The sequence below is a fragment of the Cyprinus carpio genome, chromosome A24 (assembly GCF_018340385.1).
Source record: "Cyprinus carpio isolate SPL01 chromosome A24, ASM1834038v1, whole genome shotgun sequence".
Lineage (NCBI taxonomy): Eukaryota > Metazoa > Chordata > Actinopteri > Cypriniformes > Cyprinidae > Cyprinus > Cyprinus carpio.
The window spans coordinates 13,646,987-13,670,224 of NC_056595.1; the positions used below are offsets into that span (position 1 = coordinate 13,646,987).

Below are 23,238 nucleotides of genomic sequence, written 5' to 3' on the forward strand. Positions count from 1 at the left end.
GGCTGAGCAGAGCATGAGAAGATTTGACTATGAAGCCAACACTATTCAGACCCATACCAGCTGCCTGCCTGGCCCTTATATTATTACCATCATTATTCTTACTATTATCAATTTTATATTCAAGCCATGTTGATTATAATTTTAGAATTACAGCTAATAAGGAATTTAAAAAAAACAGAGAGTGGCTTCAAGCCTGGCACGGTGGTGTGCCATAATTTAATAGATTTCCTGGTAAGGGATCCATTTCCCTACAGTGCACCCAGCATGAGGTCCAGGGAGCTGCCAGCATCCTACTATTTTTTTCCCCCTAGGCAAATTGATTGACAGTCTCTGTAAAATAGCAAGCAAAATAATGATAAATAAACTAATAAATAAAAATCTGGCAAAATACTTGATTTGGTGGTATACATCAGCAATTAAGTGAACACTTTAATAAGATATAGATTTATTTTCACTCTGAAAGTGGTTTAAATTGGAATTTAAGGTGTTCAATTATTATTATTTGTAGTAGTATTTAGAATAAAGACTCTCTGCATCTCAAAATAAACTCATTGGTTTCATAAAACCTGTGTTGATATAATACTTTTTAATTTTAATAAACAGTGCAGAACAAAGACCCTTTCCTCACTTCAAAGAATATCTATATTTATTTTATGCTTTTTTATGGAAAATGTACATGTAAATTGAAGCCATCAACAGCCAGTGACGAAGTGAGAGTACATATTGTAAACAGTGTGTGCCGTTGCTATGGTATCCGTTTTCACTTCAGAATTGGGGAGGGAGCGAGTGTGCAGCGGGGAGACTATCCATGCATCACCATAGTGATCAAGATGCCACGCAATCCTGCTATTCTCCACAGCAACTTCTGTGTTTCCAATCACACAGACAAAGAAACTTTATATAGTGAATGTGCGAATATAAAGACATTACAGGTAATAATTCTGAAAAATTAAGTATTAGAACTTTGCTTTATAAGTTTTAGGTAAATACAGATTTTTACAAGCGCTTTCCCTTCAAAACCAGTTTCTCTAATAAGACTGAACTGAATTACAGAATATATTCCACCAATTAAGTGAAATGGTCTGTTGACCCAGTAGCGTACACACAGAACTGCATGTTCAGGGAACAGGCAATTAGGAGAAAAATGTAAACTTCTCCAGATCATCATTAGGCGATTCAGTCTCAGAGGAAATTGATTTTTTTCCTTATTCGACCCTTCCTCCTTTCAAATTCCATTTAAAGCCTCTCTCCATTTCAATCCATAGGGTTTCTGCACACGTTGCCGCCAGGACCTAATTTACAGAGCCAGAAAGAGTAAAGTCTCTCTCATTCCAGGTTAGTTTCTCTCTTTTTCTTTCTCTAGTGTTTTAAAACCAGATTCAACTTCCACTTTATTCCTGATAATTCATTCACCACCTCTTTTTTATTTTTTCCCTTTACTCCAATTCTTTCTTTTACTTCCACTTCCATTACTCTCTGAACACTAGGCTGGGAATCAATGCCACATTGACTTTCCTATCAATGGACATTATCATAGATCAGGCATCTGCTAGCACTGGCCTCAATCCACGTGCAGCCTGTTGCCACGGGGACAGAGAGATTTCATCACACCTCGCTCTCTGACAGACAGACAGAGAGAGATGGCTAAAAAGCAAGGGATGGCAGGGAAATGCATGCACACACGCAGGGTAGAGGATCAATACCTGAAGTGCATAGGATATTGAGTCAGAGGGGATGTTGGATTTGACTACTGGAGAAATAAAAAGGGCAGCTTGTCACAGAGCAAGCAGGTTTCAGAGATCCCCTGGAGTTCGCACATAAAATGCACCAAAATCATAAAACAGGCATCCCTGATTGTGTGACAGCTCCATGACAAAAAATATCTGGCAACAGAGTATGACATGCAAGTGACACCTTGCGGATTGTGTGGACTAGTTTCAAGCAACCAGACAGAAGCTCTGCACACCTGAGGCGGTGCAGGTGACCCACGGAGGGCACGGCAGAGGATTAGTCCAGTGGAGAAGGAGGGGGAGCAGGGAAACCTTTCCACCACTGCAGCACCATTACACAAAATTATGTAGTGGATGCTCAAACATTTGCTTCATATCTTTGTTTTGCTGCAGTGAAGGCCATACTGGAAGTTAGCATCACCCTGATTGCCTTAACAGAAAGCCAATAGATTTTTTACATGGGCATTTGACTATTGCAGAAAATAAGCTATATGATCAACAAGTTTCATTATTTCATATTATTTTGTTTATCATGATAATCTTCACAAATGAACACCTAAACACAATCATCAAAAGTAAAAAGCTAATAAGCTATAATTAAATGACACCACAGTGAGATGACGTCACCATGTCACCACTCTGTTTCTGACAAACCTTTCAGTCGTTTCAGTACATTTTCCCTAAAGATTTGATTTAAAATTGTTTGCAAGAGTGGGATTTTAAACACAATGAGGCTGTAGAAGCAAACTAGTGAGAAGATTAGTTTCAGCGTGATGATGTTTAATGTCCCCAACAACCTGTATAATCTTATAATTGACTTCCTTTTCAAGACAAGTAAATTTTATTACTGTTATTGGTATTATTGATGCATTTTATGTCATAGAATAACACATAAAATAAAACATGAAAATATGAGCTTGTGTTAGCCGCAAACCTTTTTCAGGCATTTAACAGAAAAATCCATTCAATAAATAAATAAATAAATAAAATAAAATAATTAAAAAATTCCAATGGACGATGGAAGTTGGAGTTTTAAGTTATAAGTTTTACTTTTGAATTATGGCATTATCTGTATTTTTACCACTAGTTGTATATATGAGAGAAAAAAAATCCTTATATATTCCTTATGTATTCCTATAAATGATATTTTGATGAAATTTGCCTATAAATGATCTAATTTTACATTTTATTCATTTGTAATTTTCTATTACTTTTTAAAGGTTGATATTATAATCACAACATTTATACAGTGTTTTATAGGTGATATTAAGCATTTTCTTGTATGTTAAAATTATTTCCCATAGACATTTTCAAAAAATCAACAATTCAAAAAGAATTCAAAAGAATACTTTTTGGGCTGTTTGGCTAAAACAAAATAAACAAAAGACAAACCAAACATGCAGCATTATGTGTTATGAGTAGCTTGCTCATTCTTGTTTTGTTTAACAGGAGGTTGTCAGGTCAGGGGCATGCATGCAGTGGGCCATCCGTCTGTTTGCAGCAGAGTACTTCTATAGACCGATAGAAACACAAAGCATGGCCTGTCAATCAGAGCACCCTGGTCCCCTGGCTTAGCATTGGAGAGGCCGAGAGAAAAGAAAGGAGGGCAGCAACACCACTTTCTCTTTGGTAATGGGTGTTGTAAGATGGAGGTTGAAATAATTGTAGAGAGAATTCATATAGATATTGACTATGATTTCTCAGTGTGGTGTAATTCAGTAGTAATTTTTTGTCAATTTTGTAACATGTAAACATGAACACAACAAGGCTGATACATATCCGCAAACACACACACGCACAGACTTATATATAAATGCACACATATATACTTACACAGTTTGTTTACACATCTAACATTTTTAGAAGAGAAGCTCGTGCACAGATATTTGTTTCAAGCAGGAGGAGGGGAACAAAGAGAACGTTTTGCGTTAAAGCGCGGATATGAAAGCCGATCCCTCAAGAGAGCTGCTCGGACCTCCTGCATTAGGAATTTGAGAGCTCGTGGTCCGCGTGAGCCTGATTGTAAAATGCTTTCATTTGTGCCGCATTAGTAGTCAAGAGGGAAATGGCACAGAAATCACCCTCAGAGCTTCAATAGAGAAGGAAACTTTGTCATTTTAGTTTAATTTGACTTGTTGAGAACATGATAAAACCCACTGATTGATGTGTGTGTGTGTGTGTGTGTGTGTGTGTGTGTGGTGTGAATGTGTTGCAAAGAGAGAAAGACAAAGAAAACCCACAATAACATCTGACCAGACAAAGTTTCTCTCACATATTTGTATTAACCGTGTTTCCAGTGGTCTTATATATGCATTGTTGTTTTGAGGGCCTTAAAAATGAGATGATTTAAACCCAAGCTGACAATCGAAACATCAATTTACAGCAGGCCGACGTCAAGCCTTCGAGTCCACATTAAAATTTTCCCATTTCTATTTTACAAAGTCCTTTCACCACCACCTATAAACACAGGCAAAAACTATAAGAACTATAGGCCTAATTAAACACAAGAACTGGCATGAAGCTTCGACAATAGGAGTTACATAACCAATTTATATATGATCTTTGCAACAGCCGAAATATTGCTGAAAATTTAGTGTCTATCGCATGTTTGTGTAATGCTTCTAGATGCATTTCTAAAAAGTAATAAAATGTTTCTTGTTTTTTGCTCAAGTTTAAAACAGTAAATTTAACAAAATTGCTTCTGTGGGATATGTTAAGTCTCTTTTGCCTGTGCGAAATCAACAACTGATACAAAAACTGAGGAGTCTTTTATTCAGTAGGCTATAGTTCAACAGCGATTGCGACCGCTGCTAAAATGTTTACGTCAGAGTAACATCACTTGAGGGAATAACACTGCAAAAAGAGTGATTCGAACGGTGAGCATGCAATGCCAGTTCCTGGATGTATGGAATGAGGGAAGAGCAGGAAAAAATCCAAATGTGTCAAAAAGAGGGATGCCGATTTTTCCGTTCCGCTGAATGCTGAGGAACAGCGGGTAATCCGGTGTGCTTGAGCGGCTGCTTTTCCCACTTACGGTCGCAGGAAAATCGCAGCGGCGACATTGTAAAACCGGGCTTGCCAGACAAGCAAATAAAATCATACCGCAAAGCAGCATTTGGAGTGCATGTGGATCGCGTGACTTTGAAAATATGTGCGTTTTAAAAACATATTATTGTTATATTTACATTGGCATATTAGGTCGAAGAAAACATGCAAAATTAAAAAATGTTTAAAGCAATATAAAAAAGGCTACTTCAAATTTGGGTTATATGAGTAAATTCAAATTCGCTAATGTAGTCTATTTAAGAATGCTTAATTAACCGACTCTTCTTAACATCATCTTAAGTCTTTTTGGTTTGCGTAGCCTACCAAATAATTGATTCAACCGACATAATACAAAGTAGCATAGTAAGCAGCAAGTATTGAGGCAGCGTACTAAGCTATATGTCAGTAATAAACGTAATTGGAGACATTGTCTAAAATTGTAACAATACAGTAGCAAACCGGACTGTTTGAAGTTTAGATTGTGCAACACCATTCTTCGCTAGTTGTGAATTTCAACCATCTTTCAGTTCTCGACTGCCCAGTCGTTTGGTCATTGTCCCTCACCACTGGTTTAGAATAGGCCTATGGCCATTACGGTCAAAAACACGTCTTTTCTGACTCAACGCCCACACTTATATCCCACCACTGCCATCAAGCGGCCACTGCTGCGCCCCCCGTTTATTCTACCACGAATATGTTTGTCTGCGCGCGGATCTGCGGCCTACGTGTGATATCCGCACGAAAAAGGGAACTTAATGATTTTTGGTACGTGGTGTTCGTGATGCAACAAAACAACGTAATTTTAGTCCCTTACATAGGATAAGGTTAAAATGAAGGGAAAGATGGGTTATGTTAAAAACGTGTCAGAATAACCCACTCTTTGACAAAATAGCCCTAAATGAGCAATAATTCACAAATAAAATTAAATACAAGACAGGCCGATATAGGCTATATAGATCAGTTTATTTTGACAGTTTACATATTTACAATTTATTGACAAGAAGATTTTGACCAGGCCTATATTATTTATTTATTTGCCTGGTCAAATTTCATATATCATTTTATCTTAACAAACTGTTTTTTTTTTGTTGTTGTTTTTTTGATAGAGGGCAAAACATTTTACAATTAAATATTTATGGTCGAAAACATCAAACATCAACGTTATTAAAGTTCAACAACGCTAAATCAAGTGAAATGTACTTGTATAGCGCATGCACATCGTTCCAAATCAGCGTTACAGAAGTCATGATTATCTGTCAGTTTTGAGCTTAAAATTGGGGGAGGGGGACTCCCGTGCCTCATGAAATGTACTTTAACCCTTTGATTTGGTTATCTCTTGATTGCTCGATAGGTGTTGTAGTTAAATTCGGGATGCAGTGAAAAAAAGGTTGCAGCTGACTGATTTAAATTTGGTCCACAACAAACAGAGAGGACTTTAGTTCCTATAGGGGCAGACTCACTCTCTAAAACCACGTTCACACACACACACACACACACACACACACACACACACACACACACACACACACACACACACACACACAGTGAGGCTGTTAAAACCACACCGTACCATGGTTTTTTTCTGCATCCAGAATGTTGCTATGGCCTCTCTACCAATCAAAAGTCAACATCTTGAAGCTTCAAGTAGCTACATTTCCGGAATCACAAGAGGCCACCCCTCCTTTAAAGGTCAAAACGGACAGATAGAGTATTGTATATTGCGCATTAGGCTATATGAATTCTGCATTCGGCGCATTGTGCCCCCGCACCGTTTTAATGCGGAGATATAAAGCAACAAGTCTCGCCCAGCTCGTGATCTGTTCACTCCTTAACGAATAAGATGTAGGACTGGAGGGGAAGGGCGGAGACTAACGGCACTAACTTTTGGCACTGTGCCCACACTGAATGAGCTAGAGCAAGGGGTTGGCACGAAGAGCCATTAGGATTTCCCAAACCTCACTAATACCACAATTCACAGGATGAAGCAACACAGCGGCTTGTAAAATGGAGGGGGCAAAGTCATTAGTAGTATCAGTGGGAAGTGAGCAAACGTGTATTTTATTATACGTTCAGTCTTTGGAAGTGGTGGGTGAACAAATAGCCCTCACCAGTCGGAGTTAAACGCTTTGCCACAGGATTATTGTGAGTTGAGGCTTAACGTAATTTCCGTGTTGCGGTACAAGATATGTTCATCTGTATTCGCAGATTTACAGTGGTCTTCACAAAATCTAGCTTCTTGAGGAATTGCGTTTTCGACGACGGGATCACACTTTTTTAAATAAGCCATCTGTTGTGTACAAATGATAGCAAAGTTCTGATCTCGAAATGACTCAAGTAGATTAAAATGTGTATAAACCGACCAAAGGTTTTCTGTAAAAATTACAGAGGTAACAGTTAGCTAACGTTTCCTCACATGCATTTTCTGTATTTAGACTACTTTTATTCACCAAACAATTGGGGTTATCGATGTACATCGACGATTTAAAGAACATTGTGAAGAACTAGAGGTGTCCCCATTTCATCCATATTTAATATAACATGATGCTCATGTTCAGTGGTCGCATATGAACTGACATGATTTCCTTCAAGAACAAAACAAATAACTAAACTTCCCTCTCATGTGTCTTAAAGGGGACGTAACGAGCGATTAGTCTTCCCTTCCCACCTCACAATGCAGCCAACTTTCTTTATCTTTACACCGATGATCGACAGAACTGTCATTTTATGCTGCTGGAGTTGATTGACGCTTTTGTTGTCACGAGAGATGTCCTGACAGCTATTCTGACATAACTGAAAGGTAAAATAAATAAATAAATACAAAATCATAAAAAAAAAAAATTTTGTGCAGTTTATTTTATTTATACAGAATTAATTAATTTGGTAAATTTGAGTTACATAATTTATTTTACAACATCGACAGACAAACAGAAAAACTTCCTTTTATATGAACCTTTTTAGTATTCTTAAATCTCATTGAAAATATTTGTTTCTGATTATGTTTTTCCTTCCTCTTCCTGGAATATTTAATATATACATATATTAGCCTATCTTATTATTATCTCTTTTCTTATTCTTCATTATCTTCCTGTTAAACAATTTATTCTATAAATATGTTGTCTTCCCCGAATGCTAAGATTCTCTTATATAATTAGAGAAACTTAAAATCAAGTCACTTCAAGATTAGATAAATTGCCATAGGCTATTATATAAAAGTATATTATATTAGAAACGCAGCAGTTGTAACACACTCTGTTTTCTAGGTTTTAATTTATAAGTGTTAGATGAAGTTCAAAAAGGAAAAAAAAATAATAATTGAAAAATCAATCTGGACTGTGAATACGTGGCCTAACACATGATTCCTTTATAACAACACCTTTGTCAAGCGAAACGACTGTCTGAAAAGCAAAATAAATCAATCAATAATTTATTAAAATAAAAAAATGCAAAAAAATGGCTTTACATTTTTTTATTTAGCCTATTTTTGTTTGATTATATAGGATATCGTATATATTGTTGAATATTATTGCTTTTCTCTTTAAATGAGAGACTTAAGAGCTTAATTTCAGATAGGAGAGCAGCCTAGTTAAAACATACATTCGTCAGTGATTTAACGAATTTTTACATTTAAACGAAATATTTGTTGACTTCAATTTGTGGTTAAACACTTTAATTATCAACTACGACATTTCCAAAATAAAAGGAGCAATAAATAGCCTAAATAAATATGCAACCTCAACCAACAATGACTTTTCATTTTAAACACTGCAGTACCAAGCGAAATAAAATTGTTCAGACTCTAGGACATTTTAGCTTTCGTTTTTACATTTTTACACCTACCTTGTTCACTATAGTGCCAATTTTCTCTCAGCTTAGAGTATATTACAGTTGGATCATATTCATATTCATTTTAAAGCATTGTTATATGTTTAATAATTTCTTTTGACCCTAGAGCTTTTGCTATATGCTGTGAAGAAAATGACGAAGCAATAAAATTGTTATTTTAAAAACAGTCCATAACAATAGGCTAATAGCTATTATATATCTCCTCCCCCTAATAAAAAGCACCAGTGGCGCAAAAGGTTAATTTAAACATAGATTTCCCCAATTAGCATGAACTTTCTTCTAAACATTTGCTGCTAAAGAACCCCCTAGTAAACAGCTGGTTGTTTGGTATCTGATTTTTTTTCTATGAAACACTTAACAAGTGCACGTCACATCCATTTTGTTGCGCAATCTCTTGTCTGGGCATCACCCAAAATGGCCGCTGTTCTGTTTGAGGGTTCGAAAAATATATATCTTCAGCTAACTGAACTGCATATTGAAATTCTTTTAGAAACGCTTTATTGGTACTTTTCCTGTTGTATTCTTCTATGAGAAGTGACTGGAAGTTTTTAACATGCTGTCGTGAAGTGACTGTGAGCAGCTTCCTCTGAAACGACAAAGTCGACAGACAGATGATGTTTTAATAACAGTTTATGTTCGGGCTGAAGTTTAGCCTTAAAACTGTGCTCGAAGCTCCCATTCTGACAACAGAGCAATGTCCTTAATAAGACTGTTTTATTTTTCTTCTACATTTGGTGTGCTTCTTTAACTAAAACAAACTGGTTAATATGGGTCATCATGCATATTCTATAGCCTAAGCCATTTGACCTCGGGTGATAACGCAAATAGCCTGCACCTACTCTTTTGCGTATCATAAAATCAATGTTTTTTTTTTTTTTTTTTTTTTTTTTTTTTTAGAATCTTAAGGCTTTTATCAAATATCAAAAAGATTAATAAAATGTTTTTATCCGAGTACATGCATGGTCCGATGTAAAAAAAAAAAAAAAAAAAAAAAAAAAAAAAAAAAAAAAAAATATTTATAAAAAAACAAATAAAAATAAAACACCCGTTATTTTACATTTTTTGCATAATGTCTTGATATCGCATGATCAGTTTGAGAAAATGGTTGACCAAACATATATTAATAAAAATAAAACATTACACATTACAAGTGTAATATTAATAAACTATAAATGATAAATTAAATTATAAATAATAAATTCATCATAAATAAATTCGTATTAATATATATATATATAATTATAAAAATGAATAATACTAAATAATAATTTATATAATAAATTATATAGATTATCTCGTTAAAGGATACTTTAAGGAATATTTAATGTAAATGAATGAATGAATTAACGAAATAAATAAATACAAATAAAATAAACAAACAAATAAATGTCAGAGAACAAACATTCGAATATATAAGGACATCATCATTCATTCAGTATTTTTTGTTGGCAATAATAGGCCTACATAATAATCAAACTACTTATTTGATGAACACCGATTCTCTCCACATTATGGAGAGCAGATCATCTGCAAACTTTTGTCTAACCTTGTCTTTTTTTACTTATTTTTTTTTAATCAAACTGGAACGTTGCTTCGGAAATCTTGAACATAAAGAGACAAAATAATCGTATTTATATACATAGTAAATTTGCACTTGTCTATTAGGGTATTCTTATATTAGGAATAATAACTTAGTGCAACATTTAGGCTATATGAATTAATATTGTAAAGCTGATTTGTAATTAACCACTACACGAATTAAAGGTTCCCTTTAGAGCCAAAATAGAATTTACAACCGGATGTCGTACACGAGAAATTGGAGTTTTTAGAGTTTCTTGTGTTTTAAAGAACGTGGAAACCACTAATCTGAAGAACCCATGTGACAAAAAGAACTTTTCTCTTTTTAAAGGGTGTAGATGGTTAAGAGCGTGACAGCTGTAAAACCATGTACGTTCATTTAAAAAAGTTTAAAGAGGCTGCGCTTTACAAAATTTAAGTTCTTCCATCATTGCTTTTGGAAACTATGGTTAAAAGTAGATTTTTCTATATTTTGTAAAGCAGTGTAATTTATTTATTTATTTATTTATTTATTTATTTATTTTTGTAGTTAATTTAATATTTTGTTTTTTAGTGGAACTTATAAGGCTGTTTATATCGGGCTGGTTTATCTTCCAAAGGAGACTTCGGCAGCTGGCAGAGTAACAGAGCTGCCGTCGCTCGTCAGAATTGAGCGTGTCAAGTGGACAAATAGCAGAATATCTTATATGTCGCTTAACAAATTATGAGGTGACTTAATTTGTTGAATCAAAAAGCAGTAAGGAAGCTGCGCTAAGGCCTTTAAGAATTCTACCTGCTCAAGAATCTTTCTAATATAATTGGGAATATAAAGAATAAAAAGGTTAAGCCACAGTAGAAATACGGATGCGCTGCATGTGCCGCCTGACAAACGTCTGCCAGCAAATGCGGAATCTCGCTAGAGTCGCGTTGACAACCATTTATATGCGAGTGCTTTTATCCTGGTTATATGTCAATAATTTAATGCAAGTGTATATGCTTTTGCGTTGTGAATCAGTGTCTCTGTTCTCCGACAATTCAAGTCCTCCTGAGATCAGCTGACGCGCTCATGTGACCAAGGCTAGCGAGTCTGCTCAAAATGGAGTTGTCGGAATCAGTGATGAAAGGGCTTCAAACCCTGGCCGATCCAACTGTGTTCGACCTGAAATCATTTACGATATTCACGGAGGTCGCATTCGACAGTCTGGTCTCCCATCGAGGCGGAAGCGTTCTAGGTAAGATGGTTGAGGGTTTTTTTCCTTTGTGCTGCATTACTTCCGGTGCTTTCCAGACAAGAAGGAAGTCGCGCTGCGCTGTGTACGTTGCTGATGTTATTTTCTAAGGCTTCACATATTATATGTCACCTAACCATAAAGCTATGCAGGGGCTGACAGACTGTGCTCGCCATCCTTGCATACTGCGTTAACAGTGTAGCCTAGTATACAATAAAGAACCCTTCTCTTAGCCGAATTAGCTATGCTATGGTGTGATAACCACTGCATTCTTTTTGAAGAACTGAAATCTGTATAAGGATTCATGAATATTTACTTGGTTATGGTCAAACCCTTTCATGTGGTAGCCTGCATATCTTTCATCTAAGTAAAAACAGTATTAACTCATCTGCTATAGTTATCCGCTAATGTTTTGTCTCTTTTTTCGTATATCTACGTTTTCTCCTTTTGTATTTAAAAGGCTTAATTGGCATGCCAAATAATTGTACATTTGTGTTGTCAAAGCATTGTTAGTTTAGTTTGGTCAGATCAAAACAACGCACGTCTCTTGTAAGCTCGCTCTCTCTCGCACGCTCTCTCTCTCTCACGTACAAAAGCTTCTCTTGAGAGCAATTTTTCATCTCTTGCAGGTCATCCAGATTTGAAGCACATTGATCAGACTACCTTGAAACACTGTCATACGGCGGCAACGACCTTCATTCTGGAAGGAGTAAAGCAGAATGCAGATAAATCAACAATTAGGTAACATGATCCGAAATTGACTTTTTAAGATCATATAAAACTGTTTAGAACTTTATTTAACTTTTTTATTTTAAAAATGTTGTGTGCTGTTTTAGCTCGTGTCTTGAGGACGTCAAGTTCTTGAATGAGAGAGTGGACACATTTTATATTTCATTCCAGGTTGGCCAATGTTTTGTATGCTATTGTTCCGTTTACTCAGTTGCATTGCAGTAGGTTATATTAAATATTTCTTTTCTTTTAGAAAAACAAAAGAAAATTGGAATCTTTCTTATCAAGGTGAGAAATTGTATGTAGGCCTATATAAATTTTGTAAAATGCATCTGTTACATAAGTAGCCTGTTTATTTGATGGAATTATAGCCTACTAATTTGTTTACCAAAACCAATTCATTAGTGACTTTTTCCTGTTTGCAGAGTGTAAAATCAATATCTGTATAACTTTAAGTATGTCTGCAGCGATAGGCTGTATATATATAATTTAATATAATCTTTTCTGATCCTCAGCATTGATACATGGTCCTCCCCATATAACGGATGCTGAATGGCGTCTTGAGTATTGTATAAAGGTTGTTTCTTGCCTATAAATTAGTTAGTGTTTCCAATACTTCATTATCTCATAACCATTGTTTTCTCGGCAGAATAGTCATGTACATAAAGTCAACCAGCCGTCCTACCTGATTTCCTTAAACACCGAGGTATGTAATTGTAGATACATATATAGGCTAATAGCTATATGTCCAGCAATTGTTGTTGTTGTTGTTTTCTTCACTTTTAATACATTTTGGTTACTTTTGCAGAGGGCTGGCGCTTCATCGGAAATTAATTTTAGTTGCACCATGGATCAACTTCAGGTATTTATATAAAACGACAAAGTTGCAAAATCATTAGTTTGCTTTATCGTCAAATAATTAATAAGGACAATTTAACATGACATGGTTTACTTTGCTGAATAAGAGGTTTTTTTTTTTTTTTAAGGCCTGGGTAAAATACACGGTTTTATTGTTTGAGTCATGTTATTTCATAAGCAGCAGAGCCTCCATATAGAGGCTATTTTATCTTCCTTTAGTTACATTTTGTAGGCCATACTCATTTTACAAGAGGTCCGGTCTAAAGAAACATATGCTACATACAGACGCAATTAAAATAAATAAATAAAAATGTATCTATTGTTTTTATTATTACTGACCGTTAATTGATATAACCCATTTTTTTTTTTATTATAGCTGAAATTGACATATCAGCTTTGGGTTTCTGCCTCTGGAAAAGGCTGCTTAGCAATTTTATTATCTTAGTCATTACACAAATGCCTGTGTTTGTCGTAGGGGTGACACAAAGGTGAATTGTCCGAAAGATAGTCATAAAATTCTCATGCACTCAATCACGGTCACGTCACATAACATATCTTAGTAGCTTACTTTTTGAATCGACCCACAAGTTTTAGCAGACTAAAACCAGAAGGATGTCGCTGCGTAAAAATAAAATTATGACGAAATCGATGTATTTTCATTTATGATCAAGGTTGACTGATTGATTGTTAAATGCAATAAAAGTTATATATATATATATATATATATATATATATATATATATATATATATATATATATATATATATATATATAAACTTTTATTGCATTTATATATAAAATAAAATAAAAGAGCTGTTTTCTCATTTGAGGGTGTTAATCCATAATGTTATTAACTTGTTTGCGTAAAACTTAAAGCTTGTGAGGTTTACGATGACAAACAACTGACCATCTTTAAATGAAATAGTGCTTTTTTTTAGTCCCCCCCCCATCGGCATAATACGCACAAACTGGGTATAAGACTATATTACATTAACAGTGTTGCAGTATAAATTAAATTTTATGTATTCCTCGGATACAGACATTTGATTTTGTGAAATAGCTACTAAAGGTAGGAATTGACATCATATTTAATGGTGGATAATCTGGATTGTTTCAACTGTGTATAGGATTTGGTTGGAAAAATGAAGGACGCAGCTAAAAGTCTCGAGAGGGCAACCCAGTCTTGATTCCTGGATCAATAAATTATATCGAAGATTAACGCGCCAAATGTGTCTTTCCTTCAGGACGCAGTGCCACATTTTTTTCTTCTTCTTCTTGCCTATATGGACTGTTCTGTAGCTTCTTTTCATAAATTTTTCAATAAAAAAATCACTTTGATATAAGTAAACCTGCCTTTGTGTAATTCTGTTTTAAAGCTCAGTCAGCTGTCTTTGTTGATAAGCGCATGTTTCTGAAGAAATCGACATTTGTCACAACTATGCGACAATAGAGTCTGACCTCTGGACCCCCTTACTGATACAAACAACGCATTGTCTCTATATATGCTATATAAAGTAGAAATTCTTTAAGGTTGAGGGCCAGGACAGGCTTTTATAATTCGTTGAAGTAAATGAGAATATGCGGAATGGTTGTGTTCCTCTGCGAAACTGTTGAATCATAGACTATTTGTAATAGCAAAATAGTTCTTATTTTCTATAGGGAACTCCCGGCCATAAGTAGTACGTGCGCAGACTTCTTGTTGTACTGCCCTCTTCATTACATTCACCACCATGAACTAATTTGGAGCAGACTGTCTGGGAGCATATACTGTGTCTGAACGTGTGATTGTTTAATGTATGAACTGCTTCCTCAGCGGCTTTGCGCTATTTGGTATAACCTACTGTCTGAATAGATGTGACTCGGGTTTTATGTTAAGCTGATAATGTCTCTGTTGAATTAGCTACATTCTTCAAAGCTGTTGAGGGATAGAGATTTTTGCAGAGAAACATTGCAAACGGTTCAAACCTGACCTACAAGAACCTATCCTGTTGTGTAAACCTTACGAGCTGGACCGCGGTCAAACAGACTTTGAAACACATTTCTTTGTTATTTGCTGAACGCGAGCAGCGTTGAATACACCGACACATATTCTCAGGCCACCCTTAAGGAATTAGATCACGTGATACACGGGGCGGTCGAACTACAAGCCATTTTGGGGACGGTGTCAGTTTCCACTGAACCATCAGCGCAGCGTTTTTCGAAGAGAAGACTGAAGGTGCTAGTCTAGAGAAAACGCACGTCAGCCTGGCCGTTTTACTGGCGGGAGGTCTACATTCAAGAGCGCATACAAATCTGCAACCGAACACAGCACACACATCGACAACCGGACCTTTCAAATTTTTTTTATTATTGAAATGCGCCCTGCTCCGCTGTTCTCTTATTGCAATTGACAGCGTCTGCAGCCCTTTTCAAGATGGCCGCTTGGCTCGTATTCATTTTCTACTGATCGACTCCTAACTTTCATTGTCTAACCACCTCCAGGCTCGACTCTTCGCTCCAGCTCAGTAAGGTATGTGTTCTTCAATATCTTCCCTTACAAATGTCTAATTTCACACTCCGTGCTCTAAATGCATCTGTGTTTTTGTGAGCGTAAAATGGAGACGTGTGTTAAGAGTGGATGCGGGAACTGACAGGCTCGCGTACGCAGCACTGGCTCCGTCTCTCCGCGTGCTTATAGATTTTAGTTATTTTATCTAGTAATATCTTATCCTGTCTGTGCGAATGATTCCTGATTTGTTGTATGATATTCAGTTATTGGCTTCATTATGTTTGCTTGGGATTTCTGGCTAAATGAAACGGTTTAGTTTTTAATGAATCCTGATGTGCACGCGAAATCGGGTAGAAACGGGTCGACTGTTCATGTGAGGCTGATTTGTAAAGGATTTTCTGTTTATTGTCCCATTGAGCAGCTTTCTGATTTTATAGATATGCAATCTGTATGATGTTTATGACCGGATAAACTCGTTGTTTTGCTGAATTGTACCTATTTGCGTGTTTTCTTAACTTAAATTTACACTGTGACCTAAATGTGTCCTGTTGTCGGACAGGACAAAGCTTTCAGCGCTTGACAGCAGACATTCACTACACAGATGATGTGTGGTTGATAAAACAACACCTATTCATAATCTCAAGCACTTATTTAACGTACTGAATATAGGTTTTTAGTGGTTTCTTTCATTTGTTCAACTGACCTGAAGAAAGCTTCTCTAGATAGCCTGGCTTGTTGGACTTTGACAAACACATTTAAGTACTGTACTTTACCATTCAGATAAAAAATAATAAGCTTAAAAATGTATATATCTACCTTAATGTAAGCTAAGCCTTCCTGTGGCTTGTCATGTCAAGAAGAAAATGTGATTTAGTGTTGAACTTTGTCGGCATCTTGTTTTAGAATTCTGTATTATTATTAATAATAATAACAAGGTTTTTCACTTGCGCATATGCGTCTTGATTTAGAAACCGCAATTTGTATACCTGAGACTTGGGTGAATAATTTTGTTTGAAATAGAATCTCTCTGACTCCTTGTAGTTGTGAATGTCAGAGCTAAATAAAGTGACGTGTTATTTATAATACTGATGACTTTAACACGGTCTGTCAACATCTGCTTAATCAGGTGGAATTTCCTTAAGGTAACGTAACCTGTAGTAATCGAAATAGGCCAGACAGTGCTTTGTAAACTCGCACTTTCTCACGTGGCACAATTCATGTATAAGGGTCATTTCCTCCTATTTATTCTATAGCCTGCATATAGCACCACCATCACCAGAATGCATGTCTAGTCAGAGTTCAAAAAGTTTGTGGTTTTGTTTTCATAACCAACCGAAACGCTTGTTGCAGTGGTGAGAACAAACAGCATTGTGTCAGTTATATTTGGCTGGGGGATGTTTTACTAAATGAATGTTAAATCATGAACACCTTTAGCCTATTTATTTAATAAGCAAGGGCGCAGGTTGACTTAGCCTATTCTTTCCTCTGTATGATGGTTTGAAAGTTTTGATATCCTTTCACGTGAAGTAACATCAGAATTAGTGTCTGATTCTTGGTTTTCTGGCGTGTTCTTAAAAGCGTTTTTTGTATGCCTTTATCACCATTTGTCATAGATTACATCACAATTTAATGCATGATTATCTCTCAGCAAGTTGCATAATCATCAAAACGCTTTTTTTTAACTAGTAGCCTACTAGCGATAACCTTCTGTTGGTAGGCTATGCTTCATCTAGCACCAGTTTCAGAACACGTAGTCACTAGCCTACTTAAAAGTTAGCTTACTCTGATCGTTTTCACATTGTTGTGAGCTCCTTCAGCACTTGTCTTCGGCTCTCAGCGAATGCCCCGACGTAATAAGGTGCTTTAAAAACAGGATTTGTGTCAAACGGAAATTAACCTCAGACATAGCAACGTATGACGATAGTCATGATGTCAAATGGGTAGCCTATCAGTTTAATGCAAGGTGCATTCATGGGCAATGAACGACTGAGACAACATTAGTGATCCAGGAGGGAGAGACTGTCAAAGCAAAGCGGAGATCAGCATCATCAATAACATGGCTGTTCAGTCTCTTATTTCACCTTTTTATGCGAGGTTTTAAGATCCACTGTAATTCTGAAAGAACGTTATAACATAGAATGGGTGGGAGTGTTTTGTTTTAAATCGAAATTTGCGCGTTCACGCCATTCTACGCAGAACGTTCAATTACAGCTGCTTGGTACGTTGCCACGTAACTCAGCTTTAGTTGCTATAGAAACCGTAAGAGGTGTTCGTCATATAAAGTTCATTTACGTAGACTGTCGTCAGGACCGATGCGTTGTGCAGTGTAATGTCTGTTATGTCGTGTTGTGTTGTGTCTGTTAACTGGCTTTGCTGCGAAATAACGATCGTTTTACATCGCAATCGTGCCGTTTCACAGCACAGAAGACCTGTGTGTAAGAGATGACTTAAAAATTGCGCCAGTTCTGCTATTCACGCAACATCCCATAAAAGCAAAATTAAGTCCTCATGATTATTTTCACTTGCGTTGTTTGTAGTTGCAAAACGCATTTTGATGAGTTGCATCATCTTATTTTGATGCACCTGCAGGGTCGTTTCCATCCCATGACGATGCATCGTACAACAAGGATCAAGATTACGGAGCTCAATCCCCATTTGATGTGTGTCTTGTGTGGTGGATATTTCATAGATGCAACAACAATCATAGAATGCTTGCACTCATGTGAGTATATGAGATGTGCTGCTCTATTTTATTGTCGTTTTATTTGAATATATGCAACACATCCAGACAATGTGTCTTATCCACATTTCTCTGATCCTCAGTTTGTAAAATGTGCATTGTCCGGTACCTGGAAACCAGTAAATACTGTCCCATATGTGATGTGCAGGTCCACAAAACAAAGCCACTTCTCAATATTCGGTAACCTTTAAAATCACTGTCTTTCCAAATAGTTATTCATAGTAATGATCAGCTAATAATCATCAAGACATCTTGTTTGTTCCTATCTCAAATGCTGTATATTGTGTTTTCTGTTCATGCCTTTTAATATAAGAATTAGGAAATAACATGCAACATTGCAACATTGTTTAAAGTGACTAGTTTTTCTAAAAAAACAACAACACCTCTCCGCCCACAGGTCTGACAAAACTCTACAGGACATTGTATACAAGTTGGTTCCTGGTCTTTTCAAAAGTAAGTCAGTCACTGTAAAAGATTGTATTTATTGTTTGTAATTATTTACACATGCTTTGATCTGGAAATGTCTTTTTCTGTGCAGATGAAATGAAACGTAGGAGAGATTTTTATGCTGAACACCCGTCTGTTGATGGTAAGTAAATGAATGCATGTTTTGTTAGGGTAACTGTTTGAACTGGCTGTTATGCAACTGTTTTATTCTAATTGTTTTGTTTAAATTTAAGCTGTGATTCATCATTTGATTTTTTTTTTTTTTTTTCAAAGCTGCAAATGGATCAAATGAGGATCGAGGAGAAGTCGCTGATGAAGACAAGCGAATAATCACAGATGATGAAATTATCAGTCTGTCAATTGAGTTTTTTGATCAAAGGTATGTGATTGCATATGTCTGTATAAGTGAATTTTTCTGTCAGTGTATCTGTCTGTGCTGCTACAGTTTTAAAAACGTGTAAATAAATACATAAATTTGAAGAGGCCATTCTTTAGTGTAAACTTAATGATAAAGGTATTTTTATTTGAATCATGAAAAGTTATCATTAGTATTTAAATTTTATAATTTTTATTGTTTATGGTTCAGGGGCAAGGAGGTAGGGATTAGAGGTGAGAAGAAGAGGTAATTAAGAAGTGCTTGCTGTTGCTGAAAGCCTTTTTTCTTCTCTGTTATTATGGTGATACAGATTACACCAGTAGTAAAGCTTATCTGAATAATGTATTTGTGTATTATTTATTTTATTATTAACCACATAGGTTAATAATAAAAGATACTTACAGTGCCCTGCTGCCATGACTGTGATGCATTTGAGGAAATTTCTGAGAAGCAAAATGGATATACCTCCTACTTTTCAGGTAATGTGATCTATTGCAGATATAGTTTCCGTTTCTGGCCTTTTTGAAATCCCTTTGTTTCAGTTGAAGTTTGGTAGTAAAGTGCTTCATCAAATAATAATTTTTTAGTAAGAGTGTACTGTTATTTATTTGCTGATCTCGCACCATCCATTATGATGTGATATTGATTGATTGGTGCTTGGTTTGGTAAGGTAAGGTTTTTAATATTATTGTTCTTTGTACTAATAGATTGAAGTTATGTATGAGGATGAGCCTTTGAAGGATTACTACACATTAATGGACATTGCCTACATCTACACTTGGAGAAGAGTAAGTTCCCATTTTTTTTTTACTGTCAAAAATGACTGCTGATTGTTACTTTACACACTTGGTATTAAATCTCAAAGTAAGTGTTTTATTTAAGCAGGCAATTTATTTATCTTTAGACACTTGGTTAATTTGTGGACTGAGAATTTTAGTTGCTCAGCATCCAGCGTTCAATACTAAAGTGCCTTCTGTTATTTTCGCACATTACATAGAATGGACCACTGCCTCTGAAGTACCGCGTGCGGCCCAGCTGTAAAAAAATGAAGATTACCCATCCACAAGATGGCGTGAACAATACAAACCGCTCTGAAAGCGACTCAGCCAGCGATAAGGCTAGCAGTCCCGCTGGAGTTCCATCCACCTCCTCACCACTACCGAGTCCAAGCACACTGGTTCAGCCTTCACAACCTCATTTCACCCATCTTAACAATCCTGTTAACGGCACGACGATGACAAGCCCAAATCGACAGTTCAGCTTTGGCAACAAAGTGCGAAAGACAGCGCTGAACGGATCTTCCGCATCGTCAGGATGATGAGGGACTACAAGATAAAGCCAACGCCAGATATAATCCAGCTAATTCAATGCCAACGTAGTGTCATGTAGATCCAGTACTTTTTGTCATTATCAATATATTCTACATGTAACTTTAACGTAGTGAAAATGACACACTTCTTTCAACACATTGCTGGAATCGCTAAGTTTGCGTGAGAACGTTAGAGGCCCATTTGATTGCAACGTGGAGCGCAGAGCGACGGTTGTGGCATTTTACAGAATGCAGAAATGACTGAATTATTCCTACCTTTTTATATGTTTTTACTTTCGGTCTACAGTTTTCCTAAACAAATCACGTTATCTGTTGCTTGTATTTTACATGTGTATTATAATGTTCTTTAAAAGCATGATTAAAAAAAAAAAGCATTTACTTTTGATTTTAGTTTGCCTTTTCTGGGGTAGTTACTAAACATTCCTGGTATATTCTGGCCTTTAATAATGTATCAAAGAAAGGCATATATATAGTTCAAAATTAAAGGATAAAATACTATATTAGAACTGCGTGTTAAAAGGGATGAAGAAATGCAACGTTACGTTGTAGTCGGCGTCATAATTTTTATTATTCAAAGTTCTCGGAAATTCAAGTGATTTGCTCCACTTTGCCGGTTCAGGTTCTTCAGTTTGGTCTCGAGGTCATGCTCCAGTTCTGTATAGCATGCACATAGCCTGTAGCCTAGGCCTATATTTCAGACTGCTTTTAAGCTATTACATATATACGAATTTGTCAGAAGACAAACAGCCACTGTTATACCCCAAACTTCTCATTCTGGACAATATTTTGATGTCTTCAGTGTTCATTGTCTTATTGGTCGATTGTAGACTATTGACAGCTATTGTATTGTGACTGTTGCACAGTAAAACATCTAAATAAAACATTTTACACTTTCAAAATCGCCTTCTCGCGTTTTAATGCTGCTTCGAATCATACAAAGAGAGAGAAATTTACATAGCCTACCCCTGAAAATCTTTATGAATTTGCACAATATCCGAATATATTTATTTTATGTAGGCTACAATAAGTATTATGGTGCAAAAAGTTGACATTTTAGTATTCAAGGGTACTCCCGTTCCTTTCCAGTATTAGCTCATCTCTCAGCAGACAATAAATCTCAAGAAATAATCATAAAAGTGTGGTGCAGTACAGAATAGATGTGTTTATTTATTTATTTAGGCTATATATTGACGCATAAAGACAGCCTACATGCTTTATCGCGGATGGCATTCTATTAAATGCTTGTGCGATAAATTGGTAATAAATGTGAAGTAACCTAGTTAATCTGGTTAATTTACGGTCAAATACATTTGACCTCATGTAGTCTGTTGCGAGGAAGGTATTGTGAGGCAGGTGCTACAGACTTGACGAATTGTAGCTCAAACAGATGACAAGCTTATAACTTAGCCTGTGCAAAGTACCCAGTTAGACCCCTTTTTTGTGCAAAGTACCCAGTCAGTCGTTAATGGAGAATTTGCCGGTGATTCTCTCCGTGAGGCGAGGAAAGCTTGACTTGATATGTACACACTGCGGTAATGAAAGCTATTTATTTTAACGGGGTATGTAGTTCATGTTACAGATTTATAGGTTAGTTGACAGTTTCAGCATTAATCTAGTACGACGTCATGGTCTTTAGAAGACTTTAGAAATATTGTAGAATAGGGCAGTTTTGCAGCTACATTTAGTTGGTGTTGGAACTTCCATGAGCAGTCTGACTCAATTTCTTGCAAGGGAATTTTTTTTTTTTTTTTTTTTTTTTTTTTGCCCACTCAGAGTAACATGAAGATAATAGCTAATAAACGTATATTCGGACCTTTAATAATATTATAAATTCCATAAGTTATTATAGAATAAACAAGACAAGAAAATCCCTACCAGTGACGTTGACTGAATTTATGATTGAATTTAGAGATGGAAATGAGCAAAGGCTACTATAGTGGATATTCTTTACATTTATTTTGTGACATTCCAAATAATGTCTTTGTAAAACTAAATAACAATTTTAGGAAAGTTTCTTTTTCGAAATATGCAGTAATCTCTGCATACGTCGCCTTGCCCTGCTGATGTCATGATAAACCTTGTAGGCCCACGGGTTCTTTATTTAAATTCAACAGTATTTAAACACAAATTCGTTTAAAAGACTTGCTCATTATGAGAGCATGTCTTTGGCAGAAGTGGCATTAAAGTTAATAAATAAACTCTTTTGAGCTGGCGTTTAAAAGCCCGATTTGTTTGATATGTCAGTTTACCGGTCAGATAACCTTTATGAATTGATTACTTATCCAATAATGGTTCAGATATAACAACCTAAATCACAAGCTTAGATTTTAACATCTAAGGCAACTATATAGTTTCTAGACTACACAGTGTGTTAAATTCTTGGCCAAGCACTTAGTTTAGTCATGTTTGAAAATTATGAATTTATAACTATTTGGCAACAAGCAAAAATGACCGCATTATTAAAGTTTGAAGGGGATTAAACAATAATAAACTAGAGCGACAACTTTCAAATGGACAATCACGCTACGTAAAGTTTGTATTCTGTTCGACGAAAGACTAATTTTTGCCTATATGATGCACGAACGGTTCTGAAACTTATTTAAAGAAAAACTGCTAATGCAAAGACTAGTAATGTATAAACATCAGTGCTGCTGTGACTGCAGTTGTCTCTGCGGACTCATGTAGGAACTCTAATGTGGGGGCAGCTGTTCGCCCTCGCAGCTTCTCTGTCCCGATATCCCACATTCATCGACCGTTTTTGAATCCTGTTTAATATCCCAATCTAATTAGGGATTATTTAAACCGCTATTACATCTGGACATAAACTGCATGCGATACTGGCCCTGATTTGAACATGTGTGTGCTT

The 23,238-nt window shown here is 36.0% G+C and overlaps 1 protein-coding gene across 1 annotated transcript; it reads left to right on the forward strand.

Moving 5' to 3' along the window:
- The first annotated feature begins 11,445 nt into the window (after positions 1-11,445).
- On the forward strand, positions 11,446-21,271 carry bmi1a (bmi1 polycomb ring finger oncogene 1a). The gene is made up of 16 exons (XM_042714902.1): positions 11,446-11,489; positions 12,034-12,145; positions 12,241-12,304; positions 12,387-12,421; positions 12,649-12,710; positions 12,783-12,839; positions 12,942-12,995; positions 18,069-18,201; positions 18,303-18,399; positions 18,617-18,672; positions 18,758-18,808; positions 18,940-19,123; positions 19,253-19,262; positions 19,423-19,521; positions 19,750-19,830; positions 20,040-21,271. The coding sequence occupies exons 3-16, from the start codon at positions 12,270-12,272 to the stop codon at positions 20,358-20,360; spliced, it is 1,275 nt and encodes a 424-aa protein (XP_042570836.1). The 5' UTR covers positions 11,446-11,489; positions 12,034-12,145; positions 12,241-12,269; the 3' UTR covers positions 20,361-21,271.
- Positions 21,272-23,238: the final 1,967 nt, after the last annotated feature.

What these genes read in the sequence shown, in the direction of transcription:
- bmi1a (XM_042714902.1), top strand. Translation starts at nt 12,270, where the DNA reads ATGAGAGAGTGGACACATTTTATATTTCATTCCAG. An exon ending in GGTTCCTGGTCTTTTCAAAA is followed by an intron (nt 18,673 to 18,757) that starts GTAAGTCAGTCA and finishes TTTTCTGTGCAG; the next exon opens with ATGAAATGAAACGTAGGAGA. An exon ending in ACATCTACACTTGGAGAAGA is followed by an intron (nt 19,831 to 20,039) that starts GTAAGTTCCCAT and finishes CACATTACATAG; the next exon opens with AATGGACCACTGCCTCTGAA.